Genomic DNA, 18,768 nt, shown 5'->3' with positions numbered 1-18,768 from the left:
TGTGTGTGTGTGTGTGTGTGTGTGTGTGTGTGTGTGTGTGTGTGTGTGTGTGTGTGTGTGTGTGTGTGTGTGTGTGTGTGTCTGTGTGTGTGTGTGTGTGTGTGTGTGTGTGTGTGTGTGTGTGTGTGTGTGTGTGTGTGTGTGTGTGTGTGTGTGTGTGTGTGTGTGTGTGTGTGTGTGTGTGTGTGTGGAGACCAAATCTACCTTGGTTTTGTGTAACCTTTTCTGATTTGGGTTTTTGTTGTTATTATTATTTTTCTGCTTTTAATAGTAACTTGAGATGTGTAGATGATAACGTTGAAATTGTGTTTTTTATGTATTCATATGACCTGTGTAAAATCAAATTTGTGAAGCCTACTATTTGGAGATACTATTGGCCCCAGGATGAATGATAAACACAACACATGACACCAGAAGATGTAGATCTAAGTCTCACTTAGATCTCCTTGAGCGACTGTTCAGGGCCTATTTTAGTGTATTTGCACAAATCGTGGGTGTTTGGTGAAGTGATGCAACCCCTGCAGCAGGGTCAAATCTGTAAGTTATTAAGAGATGGTTTACTGCTGCACCAAAACAAAGTTCAGTGTCTCTCAAATCCATAGCTATTAGGATTTCTTTTCTGTGGTAATGTAAAAGGCTGTATTTGTATTATTGAAATAAAATGAAAAAAAATTAGGAAGCTGAACCATATATACATCTCACCGAAGGCACCTTTTCCCTGTGTTTGTGTGTGACAAAGTGTATGACAGGGAGTTAGATTGACTATTCTAGGCTGCATAGATCAGAGCAGATTTTTTTGAGAACTCCTACTATAATACTTAGACATTTGAGGTCATTTCTACGTCACTATGGAGTACGCATTGAAACCCACAGCAAGACTGCTGCTATGATTTCCCTAAGTTAAATGTTTCAGGATGTCTGTTGTATTGGCTCGGATTCTCTGCTGAAGAATATTCACAGGAGGAGATAGTTTTCCGACCAACACTTTGCCAAACTTGCTTCATGTTTTCTTGTATTCTTCTGTTGTTGTATCTTACATCATGTAAGATAAGCACATACTGTAGGATAGGAAAATACTGTACCCTTGCACATATACAGTTGACCGCTCAGTTCAGATCTCAGACTTTGTAACTGGTTGTTGATCTTGGATGGTGCCTTGTGTTTACCAGCAATTTAGAATGTCATCTGTGTTCAGCATGTTGCAATTGTATAAAGTAATGTTTCTCTGCTAGTTTTTCACATGTTTGAGAAATAAAGACGCCTAAACTTCCAACATGTTCGGTTTGGAATACTTACTGTATGTGTGATGAAAATAGAAATATTGCATTGAATAAAAAATTGGCAAGGTCTGTTGTCAGATTCCAAGATGTGTGCATGAATTTGGTAGTTTTTCCATTTCTACTATGTCTAGATTTTTGCATTGAATCCAATATAAAAAAAAATTTAAGATTATTTTTTTGAGGCTTTTCCGCCTTTATTTGACAGGACAGCTAGATGAGAAAGGGGGAAGACATGCAGGAACTTGTCATAGATCGGATTTGAACCCTGGACCTGTGCGTCGAGGCATCAACCTCAAGTATATGTGCGCCTGATCTACCCACTGAACCAACCTGGCCACAATCAAATATAAAATTAAATGAAACTTTATTTATCCATAGGGAAATTATTGTGCAGCAGATATTAGAAATATTGTAATAATAAACGGGTTTTCATGGGAACTACATTGACTGGATTTTAAACTGAGGCACAAAAAGTCCTCACGGACTCATGCCCCAAGTTTAGCTCAGGAATAAACCCTTGGAAAATGTCACCCTCTTGTGGTTGCATCAATGCATGGACATACAAAATTGCTTACAAAAAGGTTTCATTTATCTCCACGTGAAGGCAGTCTTGTCCTTACAATGACTGTAATTGCACGTAGCAACATAATAACATAAAGATGAGTCATTTTTGCAGTGTATATGGAGCACCAATGCGCCATGGGTCTGCTCTGATCATGTTCACAAGCTGTGGTTTTATAGGCTAAATTACATGAAGTAACACAAAGTTGTTGTTTTTTAATTGATGCATAACATCACATCTTCTAGGAGGATAATGTTACTTTTTACTCCAGACCAAACCAGAAATGATATGGATATAAGGATTACAAGATTAAATGTTTGTTTTCCAGGTTGGACTGAGCTCAACAAAACAAATTTAAAACATTTTTTTCAATTGTTGATGGAACTTTGTAACTATCATTGTCAAGTTTCTTTGAGCCTTTACTTTTTTCAGGAGCAAATTAATAATTTGTTTTTTTCTCTCCCTGTTCTTGCCATACATTGTGCCCTTGATCTAAAAAAGAGACCTTGTATTTTCCAATTCTGTCATTGAGTAAAAAAATACATATAAAGCAAATAATACATGAACAAGTACATTAAATATAAAACATAAGGTATCTTAACTAAATAAATAAACAATGACATCAATAAGTAGCCTAAATAATCATGGGGTACAGAAAATACAACAATGTGCGTTCACTTTTTGTCATGAGGTAACGTTATCGATGTTCATCACACAAAATGAATTCAACCAGAAAAAGTTGGGAAGGACTAAGATCCTGTCTTATGTAGGCTGTTATGTGAAATTTCGTATAATATATAAAACACTATTATATAACACTGTTTTATATAATAATAATAATTATTATTATTACTAATTATTATTAATATTAGTATTATTGTTTCTATTTATTATTAATTATTATTAATATTATTATTAACATACACATTTTATAAAAATAAAAAAAATCTGAAACTGTCTCGCGCGTTGCGTCACCAATGTTTACTTTTCCTAAGCCACGCCCTCTGTTAGCAACTTGTGGCTAGCTCGCTACCAAGGAAGGCAGAGTGCTCCGAGATCTGTTCCTCAGACACCACCCCGAGACTGTCCGCCCGTACATAATTCGGTGAGTAAACGTTAATTCAACAGCACGCTGACAATCACTGGACGATTGGATTAACGTTATTAAGATACTGCCGGGTGTCAAAACGAAGACGAGGAGAGAGAAACGTTTTTTACTTGCTAACGTGAGCAAAGGCTGCTAGCTTTTGTTGTGCTGTTAACGCAAACGACTCCCGCAAGGTTGGTCAAAAACAGTTTTCCAGTCTAGCTAACATATGTTCTTAAACACAGCGCATATACAACCCTAGGTTATTAATATAGATTAACATACTCACTTTAAAACCTCCTGTTTTCTCCGTATAAATACCTAGTTAAAGGCTCAAGTCCTCAACGCAAACCAGACTGCAATGGTTGGTGTTAAGGACGGATATCGATTCCATTCATATTAAGCTAACGTTAACTTAGTAATAAACCGCATTGACATAATCAACGTTACTAACGTTACATCAGATAACGTTTATTCAGAATTTGTGTTTGTCACGTTTTAGGTCTTATTTTCGGGTGGAGGTTCTGGAGGAAGGTGTAGCTAAGTAAACTTGGGACAATGTGAACCAAGCTTTTCTAAATGTGATTTTGTTATTGAGAAAAATTGAACGAGGACAATTACTTTCTACAGCATCAACGTGAAATCTTACTTACACAGGCGTAACCTTAGTCAACCCAGGACTGTGAATGATCGCACTGACCGATCAATCGGACACAGAAGAAACAATGTAGACTGAAACCTAGACCAAGTAGCCTAACCGAATTGAGTGCATCGTGAACTAAAATAGCGATTAAATAGGAAAGGGCTTTGATCCCTACAAGTTGTTGTTGTAGCTTAATATACTTATTATAGTTATATTACCAACCGTGGCCTGATAATGAGAAAGGCAATGAGGGTGAACTTAATTGGTTGTGATAAGTCTTTACCTTTATAAAATGCTAATATTATAATTCACTGAATGCAGCAAAAACTGTATGTACTACTGGATTATCATAGACACATTGTGTTTTTGGGTCTGCAGTATCAGCAGTTAACTTGCCAAAACATTATTCCCATAAATTGTGGAGAATCTTGTGGATTTATGTCCACGTATCAATCATCTCCAATTGTTATACACATATGTAAGCATCAATGAATTTTTCAAGGGGACTTCATTTTGTAAGCTTCTTCATTTTGGGTAGCCATAGCCATTTTGATGGTACCGACTAATAGCATGTGTGAAATCAGTTGTCAAAAACTATATTCTTAGCCAGACCCATATCAAGATGTTGTTATTTATATAAATTACATTTGCGTCTAGATTTCTAGGCTACCTCTTTGCAGTGTTTCCTTTACATTCTTTGAAGAATGGTGGCCCCCACTTCTGGAGGGTTGCCCTTGTTGTGAGAACCCTTTAAATAAGGTTCAAATGTATCATGGGCTTATTACACATTCCATCCCGGAAATGGTTGCACTGCAGCATGACATGTTCAATTATCATAATCCTACAGTATCCAGATAATATGTGTTTTTGAAACAATGCATATTGGAACTACCGGTAATGAGGAATTGACCCAGTACTCATCCTGGTTCACAACCAAAATCACCCCTGACATCTTTAAAAATGTCTACAGGAAACACTGCCCTTTGTCTTCAGAACTAATCCTGATCCTGAAAACAAAAGTAAACAGTGGAAACCTCACCAACAATTGCCTGTTTTATTAGATAGATTTTAGATTGCAGGAATGACCTCAGTTCTTCTAACCATCTACAGTGAGTTATGACGCATTGCTGCTGCTTGGCATAACTTTACTATTCACTAGTCATCTACAGTATTAGTCATTTTTAAATGCAGGAAACCCCGTGCTGTCTTTCTTTATTGGTTTGTAGCTAACTGTTAGTACAGGTTTGGTCATGAGTTTATCTGGGATAATCTGTCAGATGTTGCCTAGCCTATATGTTGATGTTGGCTCTCAGTGGTGCATATCTAAATGATTGATTAGCAGATTGATTTCAATGTGTGAATTTAATAGTTGGGCAGCCCTGAAAATAACAACATTATCCTTGAGGCTATGTGGTCTGTTTCATTTGAGGCCTTCTGTTTAGGTTTCTTTCCATCTGCTCACATTATTTGTTTGCCTGCTTTATTTACCTTTGTTTATGCTGCTTAGCTTTATACTCGAGCACGTCCAAGCTGTATACATAAAAGAATACTTGTGCATTGTACTACCTGCCACAGCCGTTTATCGCACCACCTGGTTAATGGTAAATTGTTTCAAAGGGAAGATATGTTTGCACATAAACACGGACCCAGGGCCCCTGTGTTTACAGAAGTCATGGTAGCACTCGGTTATTCAACAAACAGACCTAGCATGTTCCTCTCTCACTTGTAGAAGAGAGTATTTGTCTTGGTTGTGGGTAGAGCTAAAACACTATAGTGCTTAACTTTGAGTGCTGTCCCTTTATACATTCAACACATGACTACATTATTGGCTCATTTGGCGATTTTTGTGCATTGTTAAATGTTTTTTTTTTTTAGAGAATGGACCTTATCACCTTGTGAAGTAAAAGGCTTGTCAAACACATCCAGAAAGAGGTATCGTGTTGGTCTGCTCCCTGTATGTCATTATATTGTACTGCTTTATCCAGTTGTTATTCATTTATATGTATTTTCTTTCTCAGGTCTTTGAAGTCCAGATGCATGAGTCTGGGTCAGAACCAACACACACCATTCCAGCAAGTCAGACAGAGAACGGGAATACTAGTGAGAATGAGAGTCGAGTGAGGAGCAGCCAGACTCCTCCTCCAGAGGCACCCAGGGTTAGTCATCCCCAGCTGCATCCGTTCAACACATTTTTATATATGCACAGCTATTCCACTGAAATATGACAAAATGATGATGCTGTACAAATTTATGTATCAGCTAAAATGGTCTGTCAATTAATTGATAGTTCCATAGTTCAACGGAAATTTAAGCCACGGCTATTTTGAAAGTTGTTTAGTTGTTTGAGTCCTCTTTCAAGCCAAAAATGTGTGTGCAATTGTGAAGATTTGCTGCGTTTTTTTTTATGTCTTACATGATAGTAAACGTGATAGCTTTGCACTTTGGACTGTTGGAGACAAAACAAGTCATTTGAAGATGTCACCTAGGACTTTGTGATGGGCATTATTTTATGTTTTTACTGTTCACTCGCATATTATTGACAAGATGAATGATTGATTGATTAAGAAAACAATATGCAGATGAATCAATAATGAAAATAACCTTTACTGTAGTTGCGTCACTATTTAAACATATTTGTTTTGGGAGTTTCGCTGCTCTCGATGTAGTGGTATCTATTACATCATAATAGCATATTGCTGATAATATTATAGAAACACTTGCTCAAAACGGTCAAGATTTGAACAAATGTGTGGTGACATTAAAAAAAGGAAGTGGGTGGTGGTCAGGATCTTGGACAGCTAAGTCTTGATTTCTGATTGTGTTTTGAGTCATTAGAGACAACCAGCTTCTCAATTGTGAGGATTTTTTTGTGTGATAGTAAACGGAAAATTCGTGCTGGGCTTTTTATAGACCAAACTATTAATCAAAGACATGATTGACTGATTCATACGTAATGAATATGTTGAATGTGCATATGTGAATATGATTAATACATATGAATAGTTGCAGCCCTGAAGCAAATGTTGTTGTGTTCAGAACTGCATTTTTGTTTTGTTGATATAACACCATACAGCTGCACAGGGGAATGTGTAAATGTTTTTTCCCCAACACTAAACCTATGTGTTGCAGCTGGTTTTCCTTCATTAAAGTGTGGAACACAATTAGTTATGCTACATTTGAATTTATGTCCAGCTTGTCTGGTATCCAAACATATCGTTTCTTGTCAGTATTTATACACATATGGCAGAGAGCATACTGTTACATGACAATGTGGGGTACTTGGTTTGTTTTGTTTCACGGGTAAAGGTATCGCTGAATATCTCACTTTGAACATCTGAGTGTCTCCAAACTGCAGTGTTTTATATTCATGCTGATGGGGAGCACAGGGATGGGGGGAGGTTCTACTGAGGCTGAGAAGGGGAGGGGGGGAACACAGCTCCTGCTGGGTGGAGGCATCAGGGTTATATTGTGAGTTGTCTCACATCATGTAGGTTAGCAAAGCTCTGTTAGATTGTCAGGCAGAACGTTACTCCTAAACACTGAGCAGCATTTGTGTTTTCAGTGCCATGGTTTGTCCCACTCATTCTATATTTGTTTTATTGGATAACCTATAATTAATCAGTTTTGCTTATTTAAAATGTGTCTGTCAATTTCTGTGGTTATTCTATTTTGTAATTTTGCGATTTTTAAATCTGCTCTTATTCAGTCTTCTGTTGAGTTCATTACCAAATATGTATGTATATATTTTTGCAAATGTCACTCCTTCTGGGGCCACACCCATTGGGGGATATTACTTAATATTAAATTGCATAAGGGAAAGCAGATTGGGTTTGTTTTTCAGCAAGTTTTCAGCGTTCCCTCTTGCTGTCAGTCATCTCAGAGTTCACAAGACCAGTCTTGCAGGACCAGATCTATGTTTACACTCAATTGCTCACTGGTATGACTTTCAACAATAACAACAACAGAAGATGTTTGGACTTGCTGCTGGCTACCATGGCAACAGGGATTAAGCAAAGGCTGTTGTTGTGTTGATGGTGTCCACAGAAAAATAGAGGGGCCAACTGCCTCTGTTTGTGGGATAGACCTGTTTTTCATCGCTCCGGTGGCCACCTCTGGAGCATTGAATTTCATAAGAAAAGACAAAGTAGAAGGCAGCCGTCTGTTATTGTTAGCCAAAAGCCTGTGTGAAATTCACCGTCAGTTTGTTTACGCACCCGATTCAAAACAGACTCTGCCTCGGAGAGAAATGTTTGTTTGTGGTTCAGACCTAAATTAAAATACGAATCTCAAGTTCTGCTTTCATAAACAGGCTCTGTATGCTTTTATTTTTATTCATTATTTATATGTCTGTGCAATTTTGATTACTCTGTTTATGTTTACTGTAGACATCCCTTGAGCTGTGTGGCTCGACAGTGAGGGGGATGGTGTGGTAATTGCTGCATGCCTAGCAGAGGATGTTGTTGTTTTTGTGGTACTCTTTGTTGTTGTTGTTGTTGTTGTTTTGATCAAGTTCTAACTCCCCGAAGACATCCAATGTTGTTGTTGTTGTTTTTGTTTGCTTCATCTTTAGCAGAAATAGCAGAAGAGCCGAGTTCCGCTTGCTAGATTGACCAGTGAACAGAGAATAATATCATAAGGGAGGACTGTGAGTGACTATAAGTTCTTTTTTTGAATTTGAACAAGAAGCATATGAGTAGAGCTGCATAACGAATTGTCGATTATTGATTAGTCAGCCAACAGAACATTAAGTGTCAGTTATTTTATTATTATGATTATGCTTTAATCATTTGTTAAACCACAATGTCAAACATTTGCTGGCTCCAGCTTCTCAGATGTGAGGATTTGATTCTTGGCGTTGTCATGCATGATGGTAAACTGAATCTCTTTGGGTTTGGGGCTGTTGCTCAGAATAAACAAGACATCTGAAGGCGTCCCTTTGGGCTGTGGAAAATGAACATCAGATCAATCGATAATGAAAATACTTTTTAGTTCCAGCTCTATATAGGAGAAGGTTTGACAGTTTGACGTTACGTGTGTGTGTGTGTGTGTGTGTGTGTGTATTGGCATCACTTCTTTTGTATGTTCATAAAGGCTGTTGAGACTATGCAGTTTAAAAGTGGAGTCTGCGATTCAGCAAATATCTCCTCAAGGTCCACAAGCTGTCCATTCAGTGTGTGCGCTGTGTTCTTACACAGCCCTGGCTCTGTAAATGGGAGAAAAAACAAAGTGTAACTATTCTGTTTGTGCTTGTGCACAGGACAGGGAAGGCCATGGATGTATAAAAAGCAAGGTGGTGGGAGCGGGAGGGACAGTAAATCGGGCACATGCTAACATTCTGAAGCAGCACCGACGGGAGTGGTGTATTTGTTTGGGTGTTGAGTTCAAACATCAACAAATATCAATCTTTCTGCAGAATCGCAGACTCCACCTTTAAAGTAAACTACCTTCTTAGTCTACCTACTACCATAGTAACCAAGGCTGGCATATATTAGGTGTAAAAAATAAGTTTTTGTCTTTAACATCACAGCACTTGGACCGACAGTGCCGTTGAGTGAGAGAACACTGTAGTGAGACTCTGTGTATGTGTTTTGAATTGTACAAATAACCTACTGTCCAGCTGCAGAAACGTATTAAGACCTGTTTGTTACAGTTTTGGTTGAACTTTGGATTTAATTATTTCGGATGCACAAATGCACCCCTACAAGTTGTTCATTTTATCCTGCCACACTGCTGTCACAGTGAAACTTTTCCTTTCCGAGCTCTTTGTCTTGCACATGTGCTCTTGTTAAAATCTCTGTTAGAAACTCCGTAAACATACACGACCAAGAAATCAGGTTACTATGGCAGAAATGTAGCTGTGCGTCCTAATCCTTTACCCTGATTAAAGAGATACGGTTTCTTCTCGTTGACATGTAAACACACTGATTGTCTGCACTAGAATGTAGTCCAAATAGATTGAATGAGCGTAGCTTGCACCAGTGTTGTAGTCAAGACCCCCTAAACCGAGTAGTTAACACATTCCAAACTAGAAATGAGTCAAGTTATTGGTTGCATTTGAAGCAGGAAGTTTTGAGACCTGAATCTTGAGACCAAGACCGGTCTCGAGTACTACAACACTGGCCTGCACACAAATACACACACACCCAGTACAGCCTATGTTGTATATATTTGTGTCTATTAAATTTTAAATTTTAAATTTTTTTTTTGGTAGTATGGATTTTGAATTACCATTCTGTTTTTTTTTTTTCTCGATTTATGCAGGTTCCAGTGTCATTATCTATGATGACCCCACCAGCAGAAGCCCCACAGCAGTTGCAACAGACACCGCAGCAGCAGGTCCTCAGTCCTCAGCAGCTCCAAGCGCTGCTCCAGCAGCAGAAAGCACTCATGTTACACCAGGTAATGGGCTGTATCTTTACAATAGTTATGCGTTGGTCGTAGCCCACTTCAAACCCGATGCTTATATTTCTCTTAACTCAATTGTCGTCAACATTTCTGCAGCAACAAATTCAAGAGGTCTTCAAGAATCAGCAAGAGCAGCTAAATATTCAGCTGCTGCAACAGAAAAATGCTGGGATTGTCAGTCAAGAGGTAACTGCTTCATTATAGCATTATTTTTTTTATCAGTTTGTGAATATGTGTTTAAATATTTGGTCATTGTAGTAATATTAATCAAAGATAATTTATTCCCGTGGCGCACATATAATGAGAGGTTTATGCTTCGATGCAGAGGTCAAGGGTTCGAATCCGACCTGTGGCGATTTCCTGCATGTCTTCCCCCTCTCTCTCCCCTTTCTCACCTAGCTGTCCTGCGAAATAAAGGCGGAAAAGCCCAAAAAAGTATCTTTAAAAAAAGATAATTAATTCCTGAATTAGGGACAAGTCTGAATCAGTTCAGTTGTACTAAAGGTTAAATGACTGAGTATTTAATACTAAAGTTATTTTCCCTCATTTACTCACTCACTATTCCCTATAGTGTTAAGTCCCTATAGTACTAAGTAGTGGACTATATAGGGAATGACCAAATGAGATTTCGGACACTCACTGAAAACACATTATTGTGTGACTTGCGTCAGTAGATGCGCCGGTTGTTTGTGTGACGGATGGCGCGCGCCCAGCATCATGTAAACAACCCGAAACAAAAATATTTCTAATACGTCCCTGAAACAAACTCAGGAGGAGAGTAAAAGGTTGTATATATGTTGCACTTTACATTTCCAATGTTTAGAAACGAAAGTCCGCTCCATTTTTCCTTTTCAGTTTTCGCGGTTGCTTTTGCTTCTTCTTCCCCTCCGGGAAAACACCACCGCGTTGCATTGTGGCATACAGGAGGAAAATGTAGGGTACATTGTATATATACACTCAAATTAGCTGTGCATTGTGGGTATTTTATAGTGGACTATATAGTGAATGAAATTAACCACAGAGAATTCTTACACCACTAAGGAGTAACGAGGTCCGGGCTCTACATAGTGTGTAAATAATAATAATAATAATAAAAAAACGCTTTAGGCTGATGCTTGTATGTAATGATTTCCAATTAGTTTAAAGGCAGTGGCGTGCAATGTTTCCACTTCAAGGGCTGTAAGTTTATCCATTTAGGGTGCATCACATGTTCAGAAACTGCATGTTGCTCTGTCCCAGTCCACATTCAAGTGCCAACGAATGTGTGTGTGTGTGTGTGTGTGTGTACGAAACGCAGTGCTCTCACTTCAGCTTGTGTGCATGTATTTGCGTGACATCATCAGATAACAGAAATTCACAACACAAAGTAGGCACTTGGCCGAGTGCACAAGGCAGCAGGTGTTGGAGACCAAGAAAATAATTGGATGTGCTCTAAGCAGAAATGTGCTCAACATAGCTTTTATCTAATTATATGAAAACATTAGTGGGCATTTCTTCCTAGGTCTCCTGGACACAACAAAAATAGCGGAAATAATTGCGAGCGTTTGTTTATGCTCACATTGTTTTACCAACAGAGAATATTATGATTAAAAATAAGCAGCATCAGACTTGATCGCCGCTCAAATAGTTTGTTTCTTCTTTAAATAGGTAATGACGTTAGCTGATTTCATTACCTTTGTAAGCTATGTGACTGTCACTGGTTGCCCAGTGAGACAGAGCTTTGTGTGTGTCACGTTTTCGAACCTACAAAATATGTCCAGTGTGATGTCTCGTGGTCCTACACACTCTCCATTATATTGTCATAGAGTTCAATTATCTTAGATAAAGATCTCCTTCCTAAATCTGTAGACAAATCCGAGATCAAGCTGTATTCAGTATGAAGGCATTTACTGACCGATGCTGTGTCATCTCCCTGTCACAGCTGACAGCCCAGCAGATTGCCATCCAGCAGCAGCTCCTCCAGGTGCAGCAGCAACATCTCCTCAACCTGCAGAGACAAGGCCTGCTGTCTGTCCTTCCTTCCAGCCCCATTGCACTCACAGGTATGTTGTGTGACAGCCCTTACTGCATTGCTGTGTAAGGACTTAAACGCTTACGTCAAATACTTTCAGGTAACAACACTGAGGCAAGGGTAAATGCAAATTTTCAAACATTGAGCCTTGTATGCGTTATGCTGACCCGTTTATATCAATGAACGTAAGCTAAATAACAGAAACACCTCTCGGTTCAACAGCACCACAAACTGAATCCTCCAAAATGATCATAAAATTGCTTTAACCCCTCTCTAACCTTCATCACGATAGGACTTATGCAATGGCTGTTGTATTGGACTGCATTAGCTAGGTGTACCTAATAAACTGAATGAATGAATGAATGAATGAATGAATGAATGAAGAAATTTATTTCAGACATATCAAAATAATCCAAATAAAACATTACACAAAAATATATTTAAAAAAATACCCAACATAGACATGTCTGAAAAGAGTAGGAGGAAGTATACACTTATTTAATCCTACCCCTTTTCCATAACTCAGTAAATTATTGTAATTATTATTTCATTTAACACATATTTACGTCGTATTCACAATTATCTTATTATATATAGCCTATATATCTAGTATACATATAAACACACATATACATCCAAATACACACACACACACACACACACACACACACACACACACACACACACACACACACACACGTCAACAAACATATATATTGCAGCTGTTAATGCCTTCCTTTCATATAATTTTTGAAAATCATTGCTTTGTACCTTTTTTTGAACTGGATTATGTGTATACACAGATCTTATGAGCTTAAGCTCATGCAAACGTAGTGGTACCCCAGTGCATTTTAACAAAACAATTTGTTTACATATGCAGTTTCAGGCTGTGAGAATGGTAGCATCCTGTCCGCTGGGGGAGACACCAGAGAGTCTTCAAGTCAACGATCTACCAGCAACGGTCATCACACTCTTCTGAAGAGGAAAGAAAGGTGCTTTACCTATCTATACTGTCCTGTCAGAGCTTTAGTTTGTGTATATCCTGTTTTTATTGTGCTTGGGCAGTACCAACATGTTTACTCTGAGGTGTGCCATTTAATGGTTGATTTGTGTCCTTGTTGCAGTGGGTCACTGGATGAAAACACACAGAATAGCCATGCACTGTATGGAAATGGCATGTGTAAATGGCCTGGCTGTGAGACTGTCTTTGGAGACTTTCAGGCATTTCTCAAGTGAGTGGTGAAACTTTGCACACCTCTAAAGCTGGCGTAATGTTTATTTACATCCATCATGACGTAGTATTTATATAGGTAAGAAATATATGTATGTTCTATAATTTATATGTACACCGATGCTGCAAATGTCACATATTAATCAGAGCTGAGCAGAGAGTCATCTAAAACATTCTTTCCTTCAATTTATTTTACTATTATGTATTTCCTATTTTTGTGGCGTCAAGCCCTGTGTGGAATCTTAATGTTTTTCCAGTTGAAATGAAAGTATTCTATTTAGCATTTTTTGCTCTCAGCCTGTGCAGCAAATGGTTCTCCCCTAAAGAATGTCATGGTTTTGAATTTGTTGCAGACATTTGAACAACGAGCATACACTGGATGACAAGAGCACAGCACAGTGTCGTGTGCAGATGCAAGTGGTTCAGCAGTTGGAACTGCAGGTACGCATGGTGTGTTTTCACACCCGGGCTGGAAACAGAAGTGATGTCCCTAGATCATTACACTTTTCAGGATGCCAGCAACTCACACCAAATGTCATTTCATCAGTTTAACGCAAGCCGTGAATTCACCAACTCTCAACTTCTATTTCTGTCTTCTCATCTAACATAGTTGAAAAAGGACAAAGAGCGACTGCAAGCAATGATGGCTCATCTGAAGTCCTCTGAACCCAAACCCGCAGCGCAGCCTGTAAGTACCTGTCATGACTGTTTCCTTCAATTAAAATAAATATTGTTTTGCTTGTAGTTGCACTGACGTTTTTGCTGACTCAACTGCTTTGTTGTTTTAGGTGAATCTGGTGTCTAATGTATCCTTCTCCCAGGCAACACTGCCCAAAGGCCCTCCTCCTATGAGTTTGTCTCAGAGTGCCACGGCACCATCCACACCCCTGACGCCGCTCTCTGAATCTCCCTCAGTCCTCACTCCCAATAGCATGTTCACTGGAACTCCTGTACGGAGGCGATATAGCCGCTCTGTGAGCCAAGGTAACGGTGAGATCAGGAATCAAAACTCCATAAACGTTTTCTTGTTGGTTTCAAGCTGAAACATGCTTCTGCTGAGATGCACATAAAGAAGATAGATTCATAGGGACACAGAGCAGGTGCTTATTTTCGTTTTCACAGTTATTTTCATGTTCTTATTTATTGTATATTACTTCTGTTTTCCATGAATGGAAATATTTTTGTCTTTGTTTCATGTTCATTCTGTATCTGTTTATGTATAAATATTGCTTGTTATTGTTTTGATTTTTTTTGTTATTTATTTTTTATTTCTATGTCACACAAAGTGCCCAGCCCTCATGGGTTTATAAGACACCAACATTTCAGTTGCAGTGTTCAAACATTTCACAAAACTATAGGTTATTTTAAAGCTTGTTCTTAGACAAAGTATTATGTCTTCTCTTGTAAGCTTGACAAATATAATCTGCTATAAAAAAAAGGTTTATTTCTTGAAGCACAACTCAAATTTTTCATGACCATCCAGCCAGAAGAAATCATTATAGAGTTCATTTTAGTAAAAAATTACATCCCATATGTCCTTGTAAACAGGACAATAAAACAACAAATTGTGATTGTCTTTCCACAGATATAGTTGATAATAAGGAGTTCTACTTGAGCACAGAAGTTAGACCTCCATTTACATATGCGTCTCTCATAAGACAGGTAACGTGTACTTTACTCATTTTACACGGTAACAAAAATAAAAACACTGTTGAAAATAGCAATAGGAAGTTTTGCACAGCCATATTGGCCTCCCGCACCGAAATGTAGCAAATTCACATTTTTTATTGTCTAACTTCCAGACAACATATGCTTTCTCTCTCTCTTTCAGGCTATATTTGAATCACCTCGCAATCAGCTGACATTAAATGAAATCTACAACTGGTTCACAAGAAACTTTGCATATTTCAGGCGCAATGCAGCTACCTGGAAGGTATGAACTGCATTACATATTAAATGTCTTTGGATATTAATATATGAAATGGGAAAAGTCTACGGAGACATTTTGGTTGCATTTACATTTACGTTTTCATGTAACTAGATACATGCAAATTCAATACTTAAGGCATGTAAGATTAGAAGTCCTAATTCTATTCTTTTCTTTAATCTTTCAGAATGCCGTCAGACATAATCTCAGCCTCCATAAATGCTTTGTACGTTTGGAAAATGTGAAGGGAGCTGTGTGGACAGTAGATGAGATTGAGTTCCACAGGAGAAGGCCCCAGAAGGCTGCTGGTAATGGGTAGGTGTTGGACATGGAGCCAGAGTCCTGTGTGTTTTCAGATATAACAGACATTTTTGACCTTCTAGCTCAACCTTATAAGTACACAAACTATTTATTGTAAGCAAGTTTCAAAGGCTAAGTCCAAAGGCTGATTTATAATTGTACCTTGAGCCTACGGCGTGGCCTTGTGGCCGTTGAATTTTCTGTGCTTGTCCGGCCACTGAAAGACATGGACAAGGAAATGCATGCAGTTTTATGGTATAGTGGTAAATTTATGTGGCTTGTCACGTCTTGCCACTGTGACTCAAACTCTTAACTCATGTGGATTTTATTAAACAAACAGATCTGGAAGCGCATTGCGTATGTTGGCAGTTGCTCATAGTGTCAGCAGTTTGAGGATATTGGACTAAGCCTCGCCCTGTTGCTATTTTAGCACGGCACATATGCATTCTGTAATGATAACCGTGGCAGTGAAATTAATATTCTTTTTAAGATATTTTTTTGGGCATTTTAGGCCTTCTAAGACATGAAAGGGGAGAGAGAGGGGGGAATGACATGCAGCAAAGGGCCACAGGTCGGAATCGAACACGGGCCTGCTGCGTCAAGGAGTAAACCTCTATATATGGGCGCCCGCTCTACCAACTGAGCTATCTGGGCGCCCATTCATATTCATTTTTAAAACAACAGGTCTCTGATTTCAGATAATGTTAACTCCACGAGTTGGTTAAAATGCAATCTCTTGCGGGCTTTTTGCAACTGACCTGTTGTAAAACAAGAACCCTGTAAAGCGGTTTTAAATATGCATGTAATGGCTAAATGCATGATACCGTGTTAAAAGGCTAACAGTCATCTTCACCAGATGATGAACCATGTAAAAGAAATAGTGTTCTTGTACAGTGTAGAGTTTGGTAATATTTTAAGTATGAAAAGGAAAAATGTAAGATCCAACTGATCACTCTATAACATAACCCTGTTTGGCTGCTTGGCTTACATGCATGGAAAAGCAACACAGAGGTTAGATTTATGCTGATTTATGTTCGTATTTTCAATAGATTTCATTTTTAAGGTTACAAGAGAAAAGGCAACCAGTTTGGCTGTGGTTGCTCCAGTGTTAGCGGGGCATGGTAATGTTTGCAGCTTACTTTAGAGAAGATAAACACATTTTCCTTTCGATACTGAGTACCACTTTATACTATAGTTATTCAAGCCCAATCAACACAACATCATTGTGTTAAGAAATCCAAAGCTTGACAGGCCCGTCACGCCTGGTGATGGTTGGTGATTGGACAATCACTGTTCGGCGGAAGGGTTTAGAGAACGGTCAGTTGCGAGTGCACCAAATGTTGTTCCTATTATCATGCTAGCCCCAGACTATAATGCTTATCTCCAGTCCTTTAGGTGTTGATACTAAATTATATATATACCTTTTTGTTGCTTTTCTGTACCAATAGGTCTATGCTAAAGAACTCACAGAACCACCACAGCTCAGCTGGCTCTGCTCATCAGGTAAGAGACATCCCATATTTTAAGCTCTATTTTCAATATGTATATAACATGAGGCTGTTGCAGTGTACATAGAAAGCTGAACGGATGCGACATGTCACACTGCACTTAGTCTATATCCATGACGTTCCTCTTCCGGGATCGCTCCGTTGGATTTTGCACCGCGGCTTTTCCAGGTGCTTAAAAGAAAAGGTGGTTTAAAGAAAAGCCAATAAACCAGAGCAGGTTTTTCTCCCATCCCGGAATGTTGCGCAGCGCTGTGCGAGACTACATTGCATTATACCCGCATACTATATATCGCAGTGGTCTGAGAATTGTCACAGCTATGTCTGTTATGTGTTGATGCAGTGTTATAATGAGAATGTTTACTTTTTCAGAGCGGCGGTTTCGATGGCAACAGCTCTCTCTACAACCCAGCCTCTATGGGCAGCATACCATTTCACTCCCTGTCTCATGTTCTCCAAGAGCAGATGAATGGAGTCCTTGCAAATGGATCTGGATACCAAAGTGACAGCAGCGCAACGCAGTCGCCTCCACAAGCTTTGTAAGTGTGAGCTCCAGAGCTACGTTCCCTGACTCCTAAGTGGATTTGACTCGGTTGTGATTTAATGTAATTGTGTGATCACAAGTCCTGATTAGATTATGTTTTTTTTCACGTTTATCAAACCAGCATTAAAGAGGAGCAGGAGGATGAGGAGATATGTGAAGCGTATCCCTATGAATCCCCAGAGAGCACAGACGAGCACGGCCCCAGCCCAGAGATGCACCTCGATGAAGACAACGGCAGCCCGGAGAGGCCCAATCTTCATTTTGATCGCGTACCTTCTCTCTGACTACGAAGTCCAAATTCTCCACTGCAAGGCAGCCTCACTCACAGCCTGTGTGACTTTGTATTCCAAAAGTTTCCAAAAACAACTGCTTCATCTACATAACCAAGCAGTGCAAGCACTCTTTTACGTGGGGAAATTTTGTATCAGCATTTGTTATTTTTTTGTTCTTAATCTAACTCAATTATCTCTGTAGAGTGAGATCACAAAAACACATCTGTTTATGATTTTTCTCATTTTATATATGTGTACACATAAAGACCACGATGAGCAGAGAAGCCAAAGGAAAGGGAACATTAATAGTTAGCACTTCACAATGAAAAATGTCCCACCTCTGTATAGCCACTTTATGCCACGTGGGGGGCCTCACTACCTGATTTTATTTTAGTAGTCATAATATATAAAACATTTTGTAGAGGTAAAAAAAAATGTTGCTTTAAAAAATTGTAATGTTCACTGCCAACATGATCTGATATATTTGTATCTAAGGTATAATCAATTGATCAAAAGAATACATAGCTTCTTTATACTTGTTGGTCTTTTTCACCCCTTCCACGAACATTGCTAAATTTGCTCTAATTGAGCTTGTGAGAGTAGATAATATAGATTTACCATTATTGTAAACCAATGCATCTCTATGAATAATAAATCCCTCATGAAAAATGTGTACACTGTATTTGTCTTTGATATAGTTTTATGATTGCCTTGGTGGTAAGTGGTGTTTCACATAATGAAATTATGGCTTGGTGCAGTGATGACATGATAACAGCCTCACGTCTCTCAGTCAACGGTAATGACTTCCTAATGGAAGGTAATGGAAAAAAGCAAATGGTCTGACTGGCAAACCTTCCACTGTGGTATTGCGGTATGTCCATTCTATAGATGTCATAAATTGTGTGCTGTCAGCAGATGTGGTCTACAAACCATCTTGGTGTCGGAAGCACGGGCTGTGGCAAGATAATAAATTGTGGTAAGATAATTTTATGTAAATGTTA

The 18,768-nt window shown here is 38.7% G+C and overlaps 1 protein-coding gene across 2 annotated transcripts; it reads left to right on the top strand.

Annotated features, from left to right (window-relative positions):
• The first annotated feature begins 2,833 nt into the window (after positions 1–2,833).
• LOC114558680 (forkhead box protein P1-B) lies at positions 2,834–18,440 on the top strand. Of its 2 annotated transcripts, none has more exons than XM_028582809.1 (16): positions 2,834–2,947; positions 5,591–5,728; positions 9,834–9,971; positions 10,074–10,163; positions 11,899–12,019; positions 12,869–12,980; positions 13,113–13,220; positions 13,573–13,660; positions 13,830–13,907; positions 14,008–14,203; positions 14,805–14,881; positions 15,051–15,152; positions 15,334–15,461; positions 16,895–16,949; positions 17,324–17,490; positions 17,617–18,440. In XM_028582809.1, the coding sequence occupies exons 2-16, from the start codon at positions 5,606–5,608 to the stop codon at positions 17,777–17,779; spliced, it is 1,746 nt and encodes a 581-aa protein (XP_028438610.1). In that variant the 5' UTR covers positions 2,834–2,947; positions 5,591–5,605; the 3' UTR covers positions 17,780–18,440. The 2 variants fall into 2 exon arrangements, with proteins under 2 accessions (XP_028438610.1, XP_028438608.1); XM_028582807.1 differs by having other exon boundaries at positions 14,008–14,209.
• Positions 18,441–18,768: the final 328 nt, after the last annotated feature.

This window comes from Perca flavescens, chromosome 7, assembly GCF_004354835.1.
Source record: "Perca flavescens isolate YP-PL-M2 chromosome 7, PFLA_1.0, whole genome shotgun sequence".
Classification (NCBI taxonomy): Eukaryota; Metazoa; Chordata; class Actinopteri; order Perciformes; family Percidae; genus Perca; species Perca flavescens.
This window is presented reverse-complemented; position numbering and strand designations above follow the sequence as displayed.